The sequence below is a fragment of the Corythoichthys intestinalis genome, chromosome 3 (assembly GCF_030265065.1).
Source record: "Corythoichthys intestinalis isolate RoL2023-P3 chromosome 3, ASM3026506v1, whole genome shotgun sequence".
Classification (NCBI taxonomy): Eukaryota; Metazoa; Chordata; class Actinopteri; order Syngnathiformes; family Syngnathidae; genus Corythoichthys; species Corythoichthys intestinalis.
This window is the reverse complement of record NC_080397.1, coordinates 34,326,704-34,347,332: the sequence shown is the minus strand read 5'-3', so window position 1 is coordinate 34,347,332 and position 20,629 is coordinate 34,326,704. Positions and strand designations below refer to the sequence as shown.

The 20,629-nt window shown below is 38.1% G+C and overlaps 1 protein-coding gene across 1 annotated transcript; it reads left to right on the top strand.

Moving 5' to 3' along the window:
• The first annotated feature begins 7,237 nt into the window (after nt 1-7,237).
• On the top strand, nt 7,238-20,614 carry prkab1b (protein kinase, AMP-activated, beta 1 non-catalytic subunit, b). The gene is made up of 8 exons (XM_057833027.1): nt 7,238-7,573; nt 11,273-11,412; nt 11,465-11,634; nt 11,710-11,803; nt 16,038-16,152; nt 16,216-16,349; nt 16,425-16,493; nt 20,128-20,614. The coding sequence occupies exons 2-8, from the start codon at nt 11,290-11,292 to the stop codon at nt 20,203-20,205; spliced, it is 783 nt and encodes a 260-aa protein (XP_057689010.1). The 5' UTR covers nt 7,238-7,573; nt 11,273-11,289; the 3' UTR covers nt 20,206-20,614.
• The last annotated feature ends 15 nt before the right edge of the window (nt 20,615-20,629 follow it).

Genomic DNA, 20,629 nt, shown 5'->3' with positions numbered 1-20,629 from the left:
ATCAAATCTTTAAGAGCAACGAAAGAGTTGAGGATGCTTATTTATCATATTTAGTTTTATTTGCTCTGATGGGGAGGTTTAGAACATCTTAGCTGTCAATGTGCACTTTGGACTTATTTTTCTTTAAGTTAGGCTACTTATTCATTTCCTTATGATATAAAAAAGTCAATGTTTGCAGAATTCTTAAAATACATTCCATTTCATTCTGCATAATATAAGTCATTTGTACTTATTTTTTTGAATATATGTTACTTATATCTTTATTATTATAAAAAAAAAAGTAAATGTTTACATTAAATTAAATTTTAATATATATCCTATGCTCTGAAGTAGTTAAAATTGAGATTTTGCATTTAGTATGTGAGGAAATGAGGGAAAATAAAAATTAGGAGATTGAGGTTGGGGTTTTTGCTGTTAACTTTTATTTTGCAAATCATTGAAAAAATACAATTTTGAATGAAAAATAAGTCAATAAAATTTCTGACCTTCACGTCGGGTAGTTCTGGCAAGAAATTCTAGCCAATTTCACCCTTGCCTGTTACTTACCTGTGGCACATAACAGGTTGTGGCAATAACTAAATCACACTTACAGCCAGTTAAAATGGATTCAAATTGACTCAAACTCTGTCCTGTGTCCTTGTGTGTACCACATTGAGCATGGAGAAAAGAAAGAACTGTCTGAGGACTTGAGAACCAAAATTGTGAGGAAGCATGGGCAATCCCAAGGCTACAAGTCCATCTCCAAAGACCTGAATGTTCCTGTGTCTACCGTACGCAGTGTCATCAACAGTGTTGTTAATTTTACTTTAAAAAAGTAATTAATTACAGTTACAAATTACTTCTCCCAAAAAGTAATTGCGTTAGTAACTCAGTTACCTGAATGTAAGAGTAATTAGTTACTTGGCAAAGTAACTAGTGATATTTTTTTTTTCCTCAAAAAAACAAAAAACAAAAAAAAAAACACAGGTCACACAATGTGAAGCTTAAAGTGTTTGGGGGACAATTGGCCCTAGCCCAATTCTTTACCCTCCACTTAACTAGACACAAGGGTATTGCGATAACTAGCTAGTAACCTTTGCTATGTGTGGAAGTCATTTAAAGTTGTGAATCAATCGTTAAAGTTGTTAAAATTTCTCCCGTTATTGCATTAGTTGCCTTCTGTCTACTTTAAACATGTGTAAGTTTTAAAACTGTTTCATCATTTAAAGATAGATTTAAGTTAAGATTTTGCCGATTTAGGAGCATTTTAGATTTTAAAAAATTACTTAGGTTCGCTAGGAAGGATCTCTACATCAGGGCCTTCCTGAGAGGTCTACTGCTTTAAGATGGCGGCTGTTTACAAACGCATGTAGTCCTTAAAACATGTTGGCAGTGCAGCAGTGTCTGTCATTTGCATCTAGTTCTATAATATGATATCTACCGTGTCATGTGGGCGTAGTTTGTCGGCTATGGCTGCAGTCAGGTATTATTGGAGCCACCTAGCATCGCGGTTGGAACGGTGTCTTCCCCACTCCTGCTCTGCTCTCGTCCCCGTGAGTCCGTTTCTCTCAGACTTTTTTTTATTCAACCAACTTAGTAACGCATAGTAACGCACGCCTTTCCCGCCTCAGTAACGGTAACGGCGTTGCCAAGATGAGAAAAGTAATTAATTAGATTACTCATTACTGAAAAAAATAACGCCGTTAGTAACGCCGTTATATTGTAACGCCGTTATTAACAACACTGGTCATCAATAACTGTAAAGCCCATGGCACTGTGGCAAACCTCCCTAGATGTGGGCGGAAAAGAAAAATCGACGAGAGATTTGAACGAAAGACTGTGCAGATGGTGGATAAAGTACCTCGACTAACATCCGAACAAGTTCAAGCTGTCCTGCAGACCGAGGGTACAACAGTGTCAACCCGTACTATACCTTCGACGTCTGAATGAAAAAGGACTCTATGGAAGGATACCCAGGAAGACCCCACTTCTGACCCAGAGACATAAAAAAGCCAGGCTGGAGTTTGCCAAAACTTGCCTGAGAAAGCCAAAAACGTTTTGGAAGAATGTTCAATGGTCAGATGAGACAAAAGTAGAGCTTTTTGGGAAAAGGCATCAACATAGAGTTTACAGGGGAAAAAAACGAGGCCTGGAAAGAAAAGAACACGGTCCCCACAGTCGAACACGGCGGCTTTGCTACCTCTGGCACTGGACTGCTTGACCGTGTGCATTGTATTATGAAGTCTAAAGACTACCAAAAAATTTGCTGGGTCTCCCTCAGAGGTCATGAGTCTTCCAGGAGGACAATGACCCAAAACACACTTCAAAAAGCACAAGAAAATGGTTTGACAGAAAGCACTGGAGACTTCTAAAGGGGCCAGCAATGAGTCCAGACCAGAATCCCATAGAACACCTGTAGAGAGATCTGAAAATGGCAGTGTGGAGAAGCCACCCTTCAAATCTCAGAGACCTGGAGCAGTTGGCCAAAGAAGAATGGTCTAAAATTCCAGCAGAGCATTGTAAGAAACTCATTGATGCATACCGGAAGCGGTTGTTAGCAGTTATTTTGTCTAAAAGTTGTGCTACAAAGTATTAGGCTGAGGGTGCCAATACTTTTGTCCGGACTATTTTTCGAGTTTTGTGTAAAATGATAATGATTTTTTTTTTCATTTTCTTTTGTGTTTTTTCATTACAAGTAAAATCAATGAAGATATTACTAACAAAGCATTTGTAATTGCAATCATCTTCTAGGAGAAATGGAGTATTGTATGACAAAATTGCAGGGGTGCCAATATTTTTGGCCAGCACTATAACAGCAGGTTAAGAGGACACAAGGTGACATTGCCAAGGCTTTATCAGAACTGTGATCTTGATGACGTAGCATCTTCATGTTAGCTGTGGAAACAGAAATCAGACAAAAGGACAACAACATGCACTGCGTTTTAGAGAAAAATTGCACTTATCTGTAAATTCTTTCACTGTCATTGACGTTGATAATCACAATAACAGGGTTGCAAATCTGTACTAATGATAGTTTTTTTTCTCAGGAGTAGAATTTTGCTGTTTAGCTAGCCGTTACCACTGAAGTCAAGAATTGTTTTACACTTTGCATTTTTTTAATGTCAAATCCAGTATATGGCGTTATTTACAGCATTCTTCTACTATGCTAAAAGAAAGGTTTATGGTAACTAGTAGGGATGTCCCTGATCCCATCACGCGATCTGAAATTGGGCCCGTTCACATAATTTTCAAAGGATCGGAATCGTGTGAGAAAAATCGTTTTTTTAAGATGTACCGTAATTTTTGGACTATATAAGCAACCACCCACCAAATTTGACGAAAAAACGACATTTGTTCATAGATAAGCCGCACTGTTACATAAGCAGCAGCTGTCCTCACTGTATTATGGGATATTTACACCAAAAGACATTAACTGGTAACACTTTGACAGCTGCATCATATGACTGTTATAAGACCAAATGAACCACCACGAATCTTTGAACCAATTTCCTGCAAAGCTTCATTGCTCATTTGTCTCCCCCATGGGAGTAGTGATGGCCACTCAACCTCTGCTGCCACCTGCTGTCAACACTCTTGTCATCCAACATGCCCCCTAGCATGCATTGCAGCGCTACAGATGTAAATAACAATCAAAATTCATGTTATGTGCTAATAATTTCTTTAGTTCCAGTTCCAGATGTTTCATTAATTGTTAGTTATGGTGTTTGGTAGCATTTTATTTGACAATAGCGCCATAGGGCTGTTATAAGACAATAGTAATTATGACATGACACTATCATGAACATTAATGAATGCCTATAACAGATATCATATAGTGTCATCTGGCAAATTATCTCACTTTTGAATGGGTATAAAAATCTGAGCAGGACATAAATGAAGATAGTGACATAATTTGCCGAATGACACTTAATGACATCTGTCGTCAACACTACTAATAATACTACTACTACTACTTCTACTACTGAATGCATATTCAGTAATGCCCAGGATAGTGTCATGACATAATTATGACTGTCATATGACAGCGTTACGTATTAACCCAAATAAATCAACAAATAAGCCGCAGGATTCAAAATGAGGGGAAAAAAAGTAGCGACTTACAGTCCGAAAATTACGGTAATTATTTATTGTTTCTATTCTTAATGGCTACTGAGCGAGAATAATTAAGTTGTAAAGGGTATCATTAATTTAAAAAAAAAAAAATTGTGCTATGCAACATTACAACACAGCTGGCTGGTAGGAAAACGTTATGCTACCTGTCACGGGAAGCTGACTTTAATATTGCACCTTGCAAGAGCGGTAATATTTGAAGTATAGAACTGTTTTACATATGATGTGGGTTTGTCCTTCCTTAATAAATTGCCAAAATATCGGATCGGTACTCTGTGTCCGCAGATCCTCAAAAAATCAGTTGATTGGGACTCAAACTCTGTTGCAAAAATATTAGGGTTGGGAATCTCTGGCATGAAGCCGATTCGATATGTATCTAGATACACAGGTCACGATTCGATTTAAAAAACGATACATTTTTAAGGCCGAACGATTCGATACAGTTTAAGAACGATACGGTCCGATACAGAGTGAAAACGATACGATAGTTACATTTGTGTGTGTTCATACAGTATTTTAAACATTAAAAAAAGATTAAAGATTAAATTAAACAACAAAAATTCATGCCACTGTTATGTTTTATGTTTTTCTGAAAAGAAAATAAAGCTTACTATATGACCGTCATTTTGTTGGATGGGATTGATAATAAAATAAAACTCCAGTGACAGACAGCAATAAAGTGCAGTAATTTAATTACTGTATTGCCTGGTGTTTTGAACACAATAGGTAAGTAATTTAAGTGCAAACTTTCAACGTAAACATCTTACAAGCAAAAAATATTAATTACATGCGGCAGCACTAGAAAAAAAGAATTAAACCTGCTAGTGTTATCATATATAAATAATAAATTATGCTTTACCACTGGTATAACTGGGGGAATAAAAACATGGCATTTTAGACAGACGGGTCTGTAACCATTACTTTAACCTTATACACAGCAAAGTCTTATGCCTGTGCTTCCACTTTTTTTATTCCTCATCACTGTCTATATCTTTTTTGGAGGGCAGATTTTTCTTGAGGAAGATCAACTGATCCACATGTTCATGTTTAAGTAGACTGCGTTTCGTTGAAACAATATGCCGCCCTTTCCACCATTGTAGTGGGTTATTTTTCAGCCTTAAAAACTCACGATCTCTGTACCGCTTCACACTTCACAGTAGCTCTGTCCCATTTAAACAGATCTGGCTGCCTTCGTCACTTCAAAGTCCGACTTTTGTTTTCCTGGGTGCGTTGAAAATCAATCGCTGCACGTCGCTGGCGTGTTGCGCAAACTGTCCATTGTTTTAGCATGTTGCTTCGTTGCCACTACTAGTTTCATTTTGGGCTGTGAAGAAAACGCTACAGAGCGTGCGTTTCAGTGGTTTTGTTAGCTCTCGCGTTGTTATGACACGCCCGTGACGATCGGGTAATGTGAATACTAGCGGTTCTGCCGAAATGAATGGGAAGTTGAGGCAACCACAACGGCGGTCACAATCTAAGTGCGCTGTGTGGTGAATGACACAAGCGCAGCATGTGAGGTAAAAGCTAAATTATTATCATATTAAGCAATGCATTGAACTAGGCATTAGAAGCCGATTCTTGTGCTCGCGATAGCCAAATTCTATCTCTACTATCGGTTCATTGAATATTTAATGGCTAATTACTGTCGAATGGTAACTTTACTATCGATACAGCTGTATCTCTCACCTGTAAAACCGGATATCCGGTCATATCGGTTTATCGTTCTCAAGCTTAAAAAATATGTGATCGTGACAACCCAACTGGTAGGGTCACGTGCATGTTGTGGAACACATGTTGCACAAATAATATTTAAAATGTATATTGAAGAAATGTTCCCAACGTTATAAAAGACAGCAATAAATAATAGCCAAAAATGAATTTGAACTCTTTCAGTGTAATTGATGATGATAGACATTAGGCCTGTGCAATATATCCATTGAACATTGCCATTGCAATGTGCGCATGCACAATAGCCCCATCGCATGACGTGTGATTTAAATTTATTATTATTTTTTTTTAATGTAAACTTTTGTTGTTTTTGTTTTCTTTGATCGTAGAGCTACCGTTCTGGCCCGATCAAAGCTACAAACCTGTAAATCATCGTTAACTTGAAGTGAAAATTCTTCTACTTAATATCCCAATACATCGCAAACCCCCCAGAAGTCGCAAAGTCTGTTTTTTCCAATATCGTTCAGCCTGACCAGAATGTAAGTTTGTATAACCGTTTAAATCTGCAGATAGTTTGGCATTGCTTGTGTTGTATTTCCAGATTATTCCAAAATTTCACTCCACACACAGACACACAAAAACTTTTACGAGTTGTTCGAATTTTTGGTATTGTAAAGTCTCCACATCCAAATTGTGAGTTCTCTCTTTAATTGTAAAAAAGTTTAGCAAATTAATTGGTAATAATTTGTTGACTGCTTTATAGAGGATTATTGATATATTACAGGATTATTGATGTATTATACTTCACAATATTGTTAACTTTTAGCAGCCTTGCGTGAATAAACAATTTGTGTGTGTGCTCCAGAAACCCGACCGTATGGATGATCCGCATGGCCCGTTTCTGTAAGGTGACTAAACGATTTATCGTGCTCTGATAAATGCTTCCCCAGACTTCAACACAATATGAGAAGTAATTTAGTTATACTTTGGGAAAAAAATGAAAAACATGTGTTATACAATGCTAAATCTGAATAAATACATTTAACACCGCGGAGGGTTCTGGTCCCCATTAACCGCGAAAAACGAGGGATCCATGTAATGCACTGTTTGGGTGTGATTTCAATATTTGACCATGAAAAGACATAATTTCTTCTAAACTGTTCAGTCATGTTCAGTCATCACAATAACAGACGCACTACAACAGCAAAAATTAGATTTAAAAAATCGGAATAAATTGAGAAAACTGTAGATAGATTAAAAATAGGGAATAATTAATTTCATTGGCAGCCAATGATGGCAAAAAAAAACGTCGAAGCCATTTGAAAAACTTAAAATTAATCAGATGTCACGTTGTAAAAATATTTTTTTTAACGTATTGATAACATTTTTTTCTATATCTTTGCTGTTAGTTCACCAAAGATGGATTTTATCGGATCTTTGGCAAGAATTGGGTTAACTTGAAGAAGGCGGAAGAGGTGTGTTTTCGACTGGACACACATACACACGCAAACGCACTATTGAAAGAGAAGTCACCACGGTTTAAACGCGTACACATTAGCTGCTCGCTACAAGACACAATCGAGCCAAAGAAAGGGCTGAAGCCACGTTTTAATGTGACTTTTGCTCCAAGCAGAGCGCATGTCCGCTTTGTCTTAAAAACCAGCAAACTACAGCTTCTCCAAGACGGAAACAACAGCGAAAATAAGACCTGACGACTCCATCTACTTCCAAAGAACGCATGATCTTCTTGGCCGAACATAATAAACACTCAGACGTCTTCTAAGATTTATTTTAGGTAAGTATAATACACTTCAATTATGCTAAAGAACACACCGAGTTCATTATTGTTTTTGCATTTGGCCAGTAGAAGCGCCTCTAGTGGCCAGTCGAGGAACCTGCCAAGCAAAACTGAACAATTTTAATTTTAGTAAAGGGACATTTTCTCTGTCTTTTATTGAAATGTTGGGCAAGTGCAGAAGTGTTTAGAGTAGCCAAACATTTGACTCAAGTAAGAGTAGCGTTTCTTCAAAATAATATTACTCAAGTAGAAGTAGTCATCCAAAAAATGTACTCAAGTACAAGTAAAAAATTATTTGGTGAAAAGAATTCTCAAGTAATGAGTAACATTGTCAGTAACTCGTTACGCTGTTTGATTTTTCTTTTTCTCAGCACTACTGTAATTTCTGGACTATTGGGCGCCCCCGATTACAAGCCTGACCCAGTACATTTTTAAAGGAAAAAAACTAGGGTTGTTCCGATCATGTTTTTTTTGCTCCCGATCCGATCCCGATCGTTTTAGTTTGAGTGTCTGCCGATCCCGATATTTCCCGATCCGATTGCTTTTTTTTTGCTCCCGATTCAATTCCAATCATTCCCGACAATTTTTCCCGATCATATACATTTTGGCAATGCATTAAGAAAAAAATGACTAAAACTCGGACGAATGTATACATTCAACGTACAGTACGTAAGTACTGTATTTGTTTATTATGACAATAAATCCTCAAGATGGCCTTTACATTATTAACATTCTTTCTGTGAGAGGGATCCTTGGATAGAAAGACTTGTGACTTTGTATATTGTGACTAAATATTGCCATCTAGTGTATTTGTTGAGCTTTCAGTAAATGATACTGTAGCCATGCCCAAATGCATGATGGGAAGTGGAACCATGACTGTGCGTAGTGCTACCAATTGATATATCTTCTCTGCGTTAGAAAATAATATAAGGTGTTAAGAAAAAGATCAGTTGCTACCTTGCTTCCCCACTTTGCTTCCCATGATATTTCTAATTGTAGGGGAGAGGGATTATAAGGCTTTAGCCAATTAAAAAAAGGCTCCAAAGGCTGCCAAAATTCACTCTATTCATTTTGCGCTGCCTTTTATCTCTCTATACAGGTAAAACGGCTCCATTACAGATTGAGCGCGACAATGCGTGAGTGCGTCGTGCAGCGCATGCATTAATTGTGTTAAATATTTTAACGTGATACATTTTTTAAAAAATTAATTACCGCTGTTATCGGGATAAATTTGATAACCCTACCTCAACCCTAAACTAAAGACTCTGGATGAGTCTAACATATTATGTCTGTAACGTTAAATACAATTAGAAAACGATTTAATTAAAAAATATATATATATATATTAAAAATTATATTATATAAAATTATATTTTAAAAAATCATGGCCGATATTTTTTTGCCGATTCTGATACTTTGAAAATGATGTGATCGGGACATCTCTAGAAAAAACATTTTGTACAAGTAGTCAGTGAAAAGAATACTCAAGTAATGAGTAACATTTTGAGTAACGCTTATTTTTGTCAGATAATGGTGTTTTTTCTGTCAGCACTAACTTATCAATATGAACTGTTGATATAATGATACTGTACAATAACCCATTACATAACCACATTAAGTCAAATATATATTTTTTTTTAAATCATAGAGAGAGAAAAAAGAAGTGAAGCATTATTCTTCCAAAGACCATGAGTGCCCTCTAGTGGAGAAAATAATTCCTAGTTTGAGTAGTGAATAGTTCCTTCATGGTTACTAGTATGAAATTAAAAGGATCATAGATCCTTTTTTTCCGTGGTCAATCGGTGCCAAATAAAAACTGGAAGAGAGTTTTAGAGCCGCGATTTCGATTCATGTTGAGGGCAGTGCTCTATGTCAAATACTTCATTTGTTACAGTGCTTTAAAGACGCGTGATTGAACAAGCTTGCATCTGATTGGTGTGATGGAGTCATGTGATTATTGTTGCGACATCTCATTGCTGAAATTAGTAGCGCTACTCTTGGCAATAGCATCGTTAGCAAAAATAATTAATGTGTAGAATAAAGACGAAAATGTAACGACTCTTGTGTAGCCCCATGTAGCGGAGTAAGAGTAGCGTTTTTTTCTTCACGAATCTACTCAAGTAAAAGTAAGTAAGTATGGCTTTGTAAAACCACTCCTAGGAGCACATTTTTCTCAAAAAGTTACTAAAGTAAATGTAACTGAGTACATGTAACGCATTACTAACCACCTCTGAGTAAGATTAGGGTTGCTTCAAAAATAATTTTACTCAAGAAAAAGTAAAAGTAGTCATCCAAAAAATGTACTTAAGTAGAAGTAAAAAAGTATCCAGTGAAAAGAATACTCAAGTAATGAGTAACATTTTGAGTAACTGCTTATTTTATTTATTTATTTTTAACAATGGTATTTTTTTTCTCTCAACACTAACTTATCTATATGAACTGTTGTTATAATGACACTGTATAATAACACATTACGTAACCACATTAAGTCAAATATTTTTTTTTTTTTAAATCATCAAAAAGAGAGAAAAAAACGGTAATGAAGCATTATTCTTCCAAGGAGCATGAGAGCCCTGCCCTCCAGTGGAGAAAATAGTTCCTAGTTTGAGTAGTGAATACTGTAGTTTCTTCATTGTTACCATTATGAAATTAAAAGGATCATATCTCAAGTTTTCCGAGGTCAATCGGAGACAAATAAAAACTGGGAGAGAGATTAAAATCCGCGCTTTCGAGTCATGTTGACGGTGGTGCTCTGTGTCAAATACTTCATTTTTTTATGGCGCTTTATAGACGGCATGTGATTGAACAGGCCGGCGTGATCATACAAGTAGGACAGCAAGCTAGAGTCCGATTGGTGTAATGGAATGATTTGATTAGTGTTGCGACGTCTCATTGGTGAAACTGGTAGATCCACTGTTGGCGTCTCTGGCAAGAAAAAAAGTACAAATCTAATATGTAGATTAAAAAGGGAAAATGTAACGACTAGTATTGCCCAAAAGTAGTGGAGTAAGAGTAGCATTTCTTCACAAATCTAACCCAGTAAAAGTAAAAAGTATGGCCCGAATATAAGACGGCCCTGATTATAAGACGACCCCCTCCTTTTCAAGACTCAAGTTTGGGGAAAAAAAGACTTTTTGAACAGCAAATTAATTTTTATACAGAAAATAATTACAGGACATCTGAAACAAATGATTATAACAATATATTTGAGAGAAAAAGCATGTTATTTTGCCTTATTCAAATCTTGAAATCTGAACATTTAAATATGTAAACTAAAGTGCAATCACATAACATTCGTAAATGAATAGCTTCTCGTTTTTGAAATGTAAACCAATCTATTGTGATTAAAAAAAAAATAGCAATAACTGCATTAACCATCAAAGTGAAGTCTAACTGTAACTGTAGTCTTGAAACAAATCTGAATAAGGAAAAACATTGCAATAAAATAATGCAAACTGGTTAAACTTGAGAGGAGCTGAGATCTCTCATGACAGAACATCGCTTCAATGATATCTGGCGCCATCTAGCGTCATGAATGGGTATAATTTCTACACCGCGAATATAAGACGATCCCCACTTTTTCAGTCTTATTTCAGTGCAAAAAAACACCATCTTATACTCGGGCCAATACGGTAAAACTACTCGTAGAAGTACATTGAAAAGTGAGATTTTATCATAACTACGTGTGTTTTCCAGTATTAGATGCTGTCAAAATGGGGAACAGCAGCAGTGACAGAGCCAGCGGGAGTCAGAGTGAAAGAGGGAAGGATGCACGACCCAACATCCTGATGGACAGCACAGAGGATGCAGATATTTTCCAGAGGGAAGATACAAAGGTAACAGGTTCCACACTTGGGCCATATAATGTCCTCATTCACTTGTGTTTAGGCACCACAGGAGGATCAAGAGTTTCTGGCTTGGCAGCAGGACCTGGAAAGCGACAACAAATGTCCAACCCTCGCCAGGCCGACGGTGTTCCGCTGGAGCGGAAGCGCTAAAGAAGTTTTTGTGTCCGGCTCATTTAACAATTGGACCACGAAGATCCCTCTCAACAAAAGGTAGCGTGTGAAACTCGCTGTTTCTTCTTGAGGTGGAGTTGAATGATGCTAATACATCTTTTATATTTCACCCAGTAAGAACAATTTTGTGGCAATCATGGACCTTCCTGAGGGGGAACACCAGTACAAGTTTTGTGTAGACGGCCAATGGACTTTGGATCCTACAGGGGTGAGGAAATGAACCAGTTTTTCTAGTTTTTTGTTTGTTTTTGGGGGTCTGCATTTATTTAGCTGCTATTGACAGCTATAAACATTTTAACACACAGGGTATCCCCACAGTAAATGGAATCGTAAATACTTTGTCGCATGTATAGTCAATCATATTTATTAAGCTTAGAATGATAAACCGATATGACCGGATATCCGGTTTCACAGGTGAGAGATACAGCTGTATCGATAGTAAAGTTAGCATTCGATAGTAATTAACCATTAAATATTCAGTGAACCGATAGTAGAGATAGAATTCGGCTATCGCGAGCACAAGAATCTGCTTCTAATGCCTAGTTCAATGCATTGCTTGCCGATCGATCGCGTCATTTTCAAAGTATCGGAATCGGCAAAAAAATATCGGACATGCCTTTTTTAATATATATATTAAATCGTTTTCTAATTGTATTTAATGTTACAGACAAAATGTCTTACACTCATCCAGAGTCTTTAGTTTTGGCTTGAAGTAGGGCTGTCAAATATATCGCGTTAACGGCGGTAATAACATTAAAATATTTAACGCAATTAACGCATGCGCTGCACTACCCGCTCATCCATTGTCACATTCAATCTATAATGGCACTGTATTACGTATACATAGAGCTAAAAGGCAACGTAGAGTGAGTAGAGAGAATTTTGGCAGCCTATGAAGCCTTTTTGTAATTGGCTAAAGCCTTACTATTCCTCTCTTAACGATTGGAAACATCATGGGAAGCAATGTGGGGAAGAAAGGTAATAGTTGATCTTTTTCTTAACACCCTATTTTATTTCCCAACGCTGAAAAGATATATCAATTGGTACCATTACGCACAGTCATGGTTGCACTTCCCATCATGCATTTGGGCAGAAGTTAAATGGCTGCAGTATCATTTACTGAAAGCTCATAAAAATCCACTAGATGGCAATATTTAGTCACAATATACAAAGTCACATTATCCTTTAAGAATTACAAGGCTTTCTATCCGTGGATCCCTCTCACAGAAAGAATGTTAATAATGTAAATGCCATCTTGAGGATTTATTGTCATAATAAAAAAAATACAGTACTTATGTACTGTATGTTGAATGTATATATTCGTCCGAGTTTTATTCATTTTTTTCTTAATGCATTGTCAAAATGTATATGATGGGGAAAAATTATCGGGAATGATTGGAATTGAATCGGGAGCAGAAAAAAAGCAATCGGATCGGGAAATATCGGGATCGGCAGATACTCAAGCTAAAACGATCGGATCGGATTGGGAGCAAAAAAACATGATCGGAACAACTGTACTTAATATGATAATAATTTAGCTTTTACGTCACATGCTGCACTTGTGTCATTCACCACAAAGTGCACTTAGATTGAGACCGCACGGATGAAATTATATGAATGAGCACCACTCACTGTCGTGGTTGTCTATACTTCCCATGCACTTCGGCAGAACCGCTACTAGTCGCCGTCATTACCCGATCGTCATGGGCGTGTCATAAAACGCGAGAGCTAACAAAACCACTGTAACGTACGCTCCGTAGCGTTTTCTTCACAGCCCAAAACGAAACTAGAAGTGGCACGAAGCAACATGCTAAAACAATGGACAGTTTGAGCACAGATGCCAGCGATGTGCAGCGATTGATTTTCAACGCACCCAGGAAAAAAAAGTTGGACTTTGAAGTGATGAAGGCAGCCAGATCTGTTCGCAAAGGACAGAGCTACTGTGAAGTGTGGAACGGTACAGAGATCATGAATTTTTAACCCTGAAAAATAACCCACTACAATGGTGGAAAGGGCGGCATATTGTTTCCACGAAACGCAGTGTACTTAAACATGAACATGTGGATTAGTTGATCTTCCTCAAGTAAAATCTGCCCTTCAAAAAAGATATGGACAGTGATGAGGAATAAAAAATGTGGAAGCACAGGCATAAGTGAATGACTTTGCTGTGTATAAGGTTAAAGTAATGATTATTGACCTGTCTGTCTAAAATGCAATGTTTTTATTCCCCCAATTATACCAGTGGTAAAGCATAAGTTATTATTTATTTATGATAACACTAGCAGGTTTAATTCTTTTTTTCTCGAGCTGCTGCATATAATTAATTTTTTTTGTTTGTAAGATGTTTACATTGAAAGTTTGCACTTAAATTACTTACCTCTTGTGCTCAAAACACCAGGAAATACAGTAATTGAATTACTGCACTTTATTATTGTCACTGGAGTTTTATTTTATTATCAATCCCATCCAACAAAATGACGGTCATATAGTAAGCCTTATTTTTCATAAAAAGATAAAACATAACATTGGTATGAAATTTTGTTGTTGAATGTTGCTATTAGAAATGTGGTCTTTTTTTATATGTTTAAAATACTGTACGAACACACACAACAAATATGTACTGTTTTATCGTTTTCACTCTGTATCGAACCGTATCGTTCTTAAACTGTATCGAATCGCATCAAATCGCTCAGCCTTAAAAATCTATTGTTTTTTTAATCGAATCGTAACCTGTGTATCCCGATACATATCAAATCGGCTTCATGCCAGAGATTCCCAACCCTAATATTTACAGTTGTGGTCAAAAGTTTACATACACTTGTGAAGAATATAATGTCATGGCTCTCTTGAGTTTCCAGTTATTTCTACAACTCTGATTTTTCTCTGATAGAGTGATTGGAACAGATGCTTCTTTGTCACAAAAAACATTCATGAAGTTTGGTTCTTTTATGACTTTATTATGGGTGAACAGAAAAAAGTGATCAAATCTGCTGGGTCAAAAATATACATACAGCAGCGCTAATATTTGGTAACATGTCCCTTGGCCATTTTCACTTCAACTAGGCGCTTTTGGTAGCCATCCACAAGCTTCTGGCAAGCTTCTGGTTGAATCTTTGACCACTCCTCTTGACAGAATTGGTGCAGTTCCGTTAAATTTGATGGCTTTCTGACATGGACTTGTTTCTTCAGCATTGTCCACAAGTTCTCAATGGGGTTTAAGTCAGGACTTTGGGAAGGCCATTCGAAAACCTTAATTCTAGCCTGATTTAGCCATTCCATTACCACTTTTGATTTGTGTTTGGGGTCATTGTCCTGTTGGAACACCCAACTGCGCCCAAGACCCAATCTTTGGGCTGATGACGTTAGGTTATCTTGAAGAATTTGAAGGTAATCCTCCTTCTTCATTATCCCATTTACTCTCTGTAAAGCACCAGTTCCATTGGAAGCAAAACAGCCCCACAGCATAATACTACCACCACCGTGCTTGACGGTAGGCATGGTGTACTTGGGGTTAAAGGCCTCACCTTTTCTCCTCCAAACATATTGCTGGGCATTGTGGCCAAACAGCTCGATTTTTGTTTCGTCTGACCACAGAACTTTCCTCCAGAAAGTCTTATCTTTGTCCATGTGATCAGCAGCAAACTTCAGTCGAGCCTTAAGGTGCCACTTTTGGAGCAAGAGCTTCCTTCTTGCACGGCAGCCTCTCAGTCCATGGAGATGCAAAACACGCTTGACTGTGGACACTGACACCTGTGCTCCAGCAGCTTCTAATTCTTGGCAGATCTGCTTTTTGGTGATTCTCAGTTGAATCTTCACCCTCCTGACCAATTTTCTCTCAGCAGCAGGTAATAGTTTGCGTTTTCTTCCTGATCGTGGCAGTGACAAAACAGTGCCATGCACTTTATACTTACAAACAATTGTTTGCACTGTTGCTCTTGGGACCTGCAGCTGCTTTGAAATGGCTCCAAGTGACTTTCCTGACTTGTTCAAGTCAATGATTGTTCAAGTCAATAATCACTCACAAGAAATTGCTAATTCGTGTTGCTGTATGTATATTTTTGACCCAGCAGATTTGATCACTTTTTCTGTTAACCCATAATAAAGTCATAAAAGAACCAAAGTTCATGAATGTTTTTTGTGACAAAGAAGTATCTGTTCCAATCACTCTATCGGAGAAAAATCAGAGTTGTAGAAATAACTGGAAACTCAAGAGAGCCATGACATATTCTTCACAAGTGTATGTAAACTTTTGACCACAACTGTATGTAGTACTAGGCATTCCTATTCCCAATGACTGTTTTTTTCTAAAATAAATCACTGGACACTGCCTGATCACAGTCCTGCCAATGGGCATTAATAGAAACTGTAAAGGGCTAAGTTTAAAAAGTTTTCTACTCAAGAGAATTGTATTTCACTGCTATACTATCTCCATACTTTCGCAGGCTGTGATCACAACCAAAACGGGGACTGTGAATAACGTTATCGAGGTGAAGACGACTGACTTTGAGGTCTTTGATGCCCTCCGAATTGACTCCCAGGATTCTACAGAAATCTCAGGTAGTGATGCAATTAATTTTTTTGTGGGGGGGAACCTCTTATAGTGCTAATTATTTTTGGCAGACTTGTCCAGTTCCCCGCCTGGCCCTTACCAGCAGGACGCATACGTTGTGAAGTCAGAAGACAAGCTCAAACATCCTCCTATTTTACCTCCACACTTGCTTCAAGTGCTCCTCAACAAAGACACAGGGATTTCTGTAAATCACATTTTTTGTAATGTCCAACTTATATTTAATTGTAGCTCAGTTTAGTTTTCTTATGGCCTTTTCCAGTGTGACCCGACCTTGCTTCCTGAGCCCAACCATGTGATGCTCAATCACCTATACGCCCTCTCCATCAAGGTAACACACTTCTGTCGTATTTTTAGAACTATAAGTTGCACTCGTTAAACAAAAAAAAAAAAAAAAGGGCACTTGGTCATTGTTTGCTGTGAAGAAAATTTTGTCTTAAATTTGAAATGATTAAATTCCTGGTACTAGTTGCTACAGAATTTATGTCAAGGTTTTAAAGTGCCTGTGACACAAAAAAAGCATGTTTATTTCGTATTACACGTGGTATTTTATGCTCCTGAATGAAATGGAACCACTTGGATGTGTGCAGAAGCGATCGATATTTATATTAAAACTTTTTAATCCCGCTCTACAAAAATGAGAGACTTCCGGCCTTGGTCTCGAATTGAGGAACACGGCGAATTTGACGTTAACGGTAGAATCATCCTCACATTACAGCCATACTATTGAATGCAAAAGAATTGCGGACCCAGCTGATTTTGCGGATTAATTCATTTTTCGCGTCACGCCAGCCCAATGTGCTGCAGGCTTTTGTTGCACACCAGGGAGAGTGGTGTGAGCCTTTCTGGGTTTCAAAAAGATCCCGTTCACAGTGAAGAATGGGCAAAACAAGTATGACAATGAAGCGACCATTGGACGGACGAGGAATTGAGTAAGCTACGTGTTTTATATTATGTCAAATACTGGGATCATGGCACACATTTTAATAAGGAGGTGGCTTGCATTTTGTGGGTGACAGTGCTCCCTGTCCACCGAGAAGGCGGGATTGGCCACCTCCCTCGGCCGACACTCTCGTCTGCGGTTCTCGATTGTGTAGAGACTTCCACCCCTCTCGGCCCTCTTCGTGTGTCTGCCGAGAGAGCGCTATCCTCGGCTTGGGCTTGGGCAGCCACGCGCTCCGACGTCGGCCGGTTTGTCCACTGAGAATGCGCCATTTTCGGCGTTTATTCCCCAGTTGTGTCCCAGGCGACGAGCACTTCTGCTGGGGCCACAGCAGGGAAATGACGAGCCGAAACTTGCCCGCCGCCGGGAGCTGGCCTATCGGTGAAGGCTGTCACCCCCGCCGCCGTGTGTGACATGAGTCGGGGTAGTTTTGTGTAGGGATGGGAATCAAAATCAGATTCCAATTCCGAACCGGTTCCAAGTGTTTCGAGGCCTCGACATCACAATGAAAAAGCCTTTACGATCCCTTTAACAATTCCTAAAGACACATACTGCGTCGTGACTGTCTTGTTGTCCAGACGCATCAAACTAGCATGGCGCCAAGAACCAACCGCTCCAAAGTTTGGCTACACTTCACCAGGAAAGAGGGTGAAAATGAAAGGTCAAGTGGTTTAGCACGAGCATTGCAGCCGTAAACATATCAATGACAGCACGTAGGTTCAAACGCTTGAAAGTGTGTCTTCACTTCACGAGGAAAAATTACAACAAAAACGACTTGCAGTCATTGCAAGGTCGAGATAACTGCATCGGGAGGGAAGGTGGAGATAACTGCATCGGGAGGGAATAGACTGCACTGTCCTCACCGAGACAGCTATAAAGCTAGCTAAACTCCAAAATGACGATACAGAAGACGGTATAATTTGCTGACTTTATTCAACCATCACTTGAAGAGTGAAACTAAAAATAGAAATGAAACAAATCAATTTCGTCGTAACAAACAGGTTTGCATCAACGTAAATCAGCGATTAGCTGCTAATACAGTAATAACAAAACGGTTAGCATGCATTCGCTAGCATTAGCACATCGTTCAACCACTACACAACTGGATTTAAGTGTCCGATCGCGAGTGGAAACACACAACAACAGCGCAAAAGATGATACATACGGTTGTTGCCTCTGTAGATATTTTACAAACATGAAAAAAGAACGTAGGCTCGTGGCAGTGTTTCCCTTTCTCACTAACTCGCTCACTTGCTTGGATGCGGCATTTCTTCTTCTTCGCGTGTAAGCGCACTCTTCTTCACGTGAGCGCGTTCTTCTTCGCGTGAGGAAGCGTAAGGGCGCCCCCACTTGAGCGTGACAGCGCCATAAAAACTAAAAGGCATGCATGTCAATATACTGGTAAATAATACACTTTAACAGGGGTCCCCAAACTACGGCCTGCGAGCCGGATACGGCCCGCCCCGACATTCGCTCCGGCCTCCTGAACAATACCAGAGAGCATTTTGATTTTTTTTTTTTTTTTCTCTCAATAGTGTTATTTATTTTCTGGCCATTTTCTGTGAAGAACTCAGAGAGGGTTATTTGGTTATTATCTATTTGATTAATAGTGTTATTATTATTTATCATTATTATATTTTATTTATTTTTATTTTATTTACTTTTGTTCCGTGAAGAATCCAGAAGGGGTTATTTGATTGTGGCTTTCTGAAAAACAATATTTTTTTTTACATTTAGGCACTCCTGCAATCGTCACACTTTTTCTGTTACAAACTGACACCGGCCCCTCATCAGAGAAGGTTATGTGGCCCTCACAGGAAAAAGTTTGGGGACCCTTGCAAGTTTAACACATATTGCCAACGGCAGACCAACGACCTATATGCCAATATATACCAATATTTTTTATTTCTATTAGAAAAATGTTTCAGTAAAATGTTACACATTCTTGTGCATTTGCCACTTATTGCCACAGTTAATATTGAGGCTTTGGGCCTCTTTTGACCTCGTTATGAGTTTGTAAGGTTGTGACTTCTGATTAAACAAACTCGATGCCAACGTTTGTTCGTCTTTTTCCCCAAATTAGAATCGATAAGAGAATCGATAAAGAATCGAATCGTTAAGCAATATCAATAATGGAATCGGAATCGGAAAAATCCTATCAATTCCCATCCCTAGTTTTGTGTGATTTTTCTTTTTCGAAACGCGAGGAAAAGACTTGGAAGAGCCGCTCGGTTCGGGTTACCATGTAGCCTAGCCCTCACGCCCCTCTTTTGTTTACACTCCTCCTCAGTCTCTGAGTCCCCGCTGGGACATGACAAGAGCTGGACTAACTCCGGTGGCCTAAAATACCGTTCAGGAGGTTTACGAAGTCTGCAGTTTTGACCATTATGCAGTAATTTAGCCCTATCGTAGTGATTAAATGCATTTTTAATATTTCATATTCAATTTAGCACAAGACTGTTATTTGTCATGACCATACAATTTATTTAGCAGCCGGGGAAAAATACTTAGATGCAAAGAATATCCTGTAAAAATATTGGAGTAAAGAAGAAAAACAATGATGACATTTTACAGTATGCTCTAATCATCAGCCTCGTGTTTGTTGTCGTTCTGAATCTTCCTCCTCCTCCAAATACAAATCAAACATGTATGCCACAGGCTTCCTCTGGATCGACAATATCACTTAAAAGATCCACACTTAAACCAGAATCTCTGAAAAACGCTTCCTCCTCCATTGGGCTGGATTCTAAATCCACTAAAATCGCTACTTCGCTGACATCATCACCCAGATGGAGGTGCAGGAGCCCTAGGAGGAGGCAAATGACAGATTAAAAGAGTAATTTCTCGTCATCTGCGCTTCGCCAAATTGTGGTATATAGTAGAATCGTCTCAAAATATGATTTTAATTCCAATGATAATGCTCTTTAAGATGTTTTTTATCATGTCACAGGCACTTTAACGTTCTACTATAAAAAGTCCAGTTGCCTCTTTCCTAAATATTTGACTTTTTGTTATCTCGCAGGATGGCGTAATGGTTCTGAGTGCTACACACAGATACAAAAAGAAGTATGTGACTACGCTCCTGTACAAGCCAATATAATTTACTTGAATTCATTCTTGTGATGTTGTGCTTGCTGGAACTCTGCATACATGTTCGTTGATGTTGTTCTAAATGTATGTTTTCAATTATGATTGCATTGTATTTGTAAATTACGCATCTTGCTTTTGGTATTCTTGTTTAACTTGATTCCAAATTGTTTCTTCAAACCAAAAGTGACCAACAGATTATGCGGCTCGGTGAGTAAAAATTAATTCCCCTGACAAGTACTTTAGGGATTAGTTAACAAATGAATCTTATAAAAAATGGTATTATTTTAAAGCTAAACAGAAGACAAACATGGAGACCGCCAATTATGTTAGAATATAATCCAGGATAATTCATTTCTAAAAGTTCATTTTACCTTCATTTCATGTGTCCAAACACTAAATAAATATGCATTTTGATATGAACTCTGTGTTTAAAA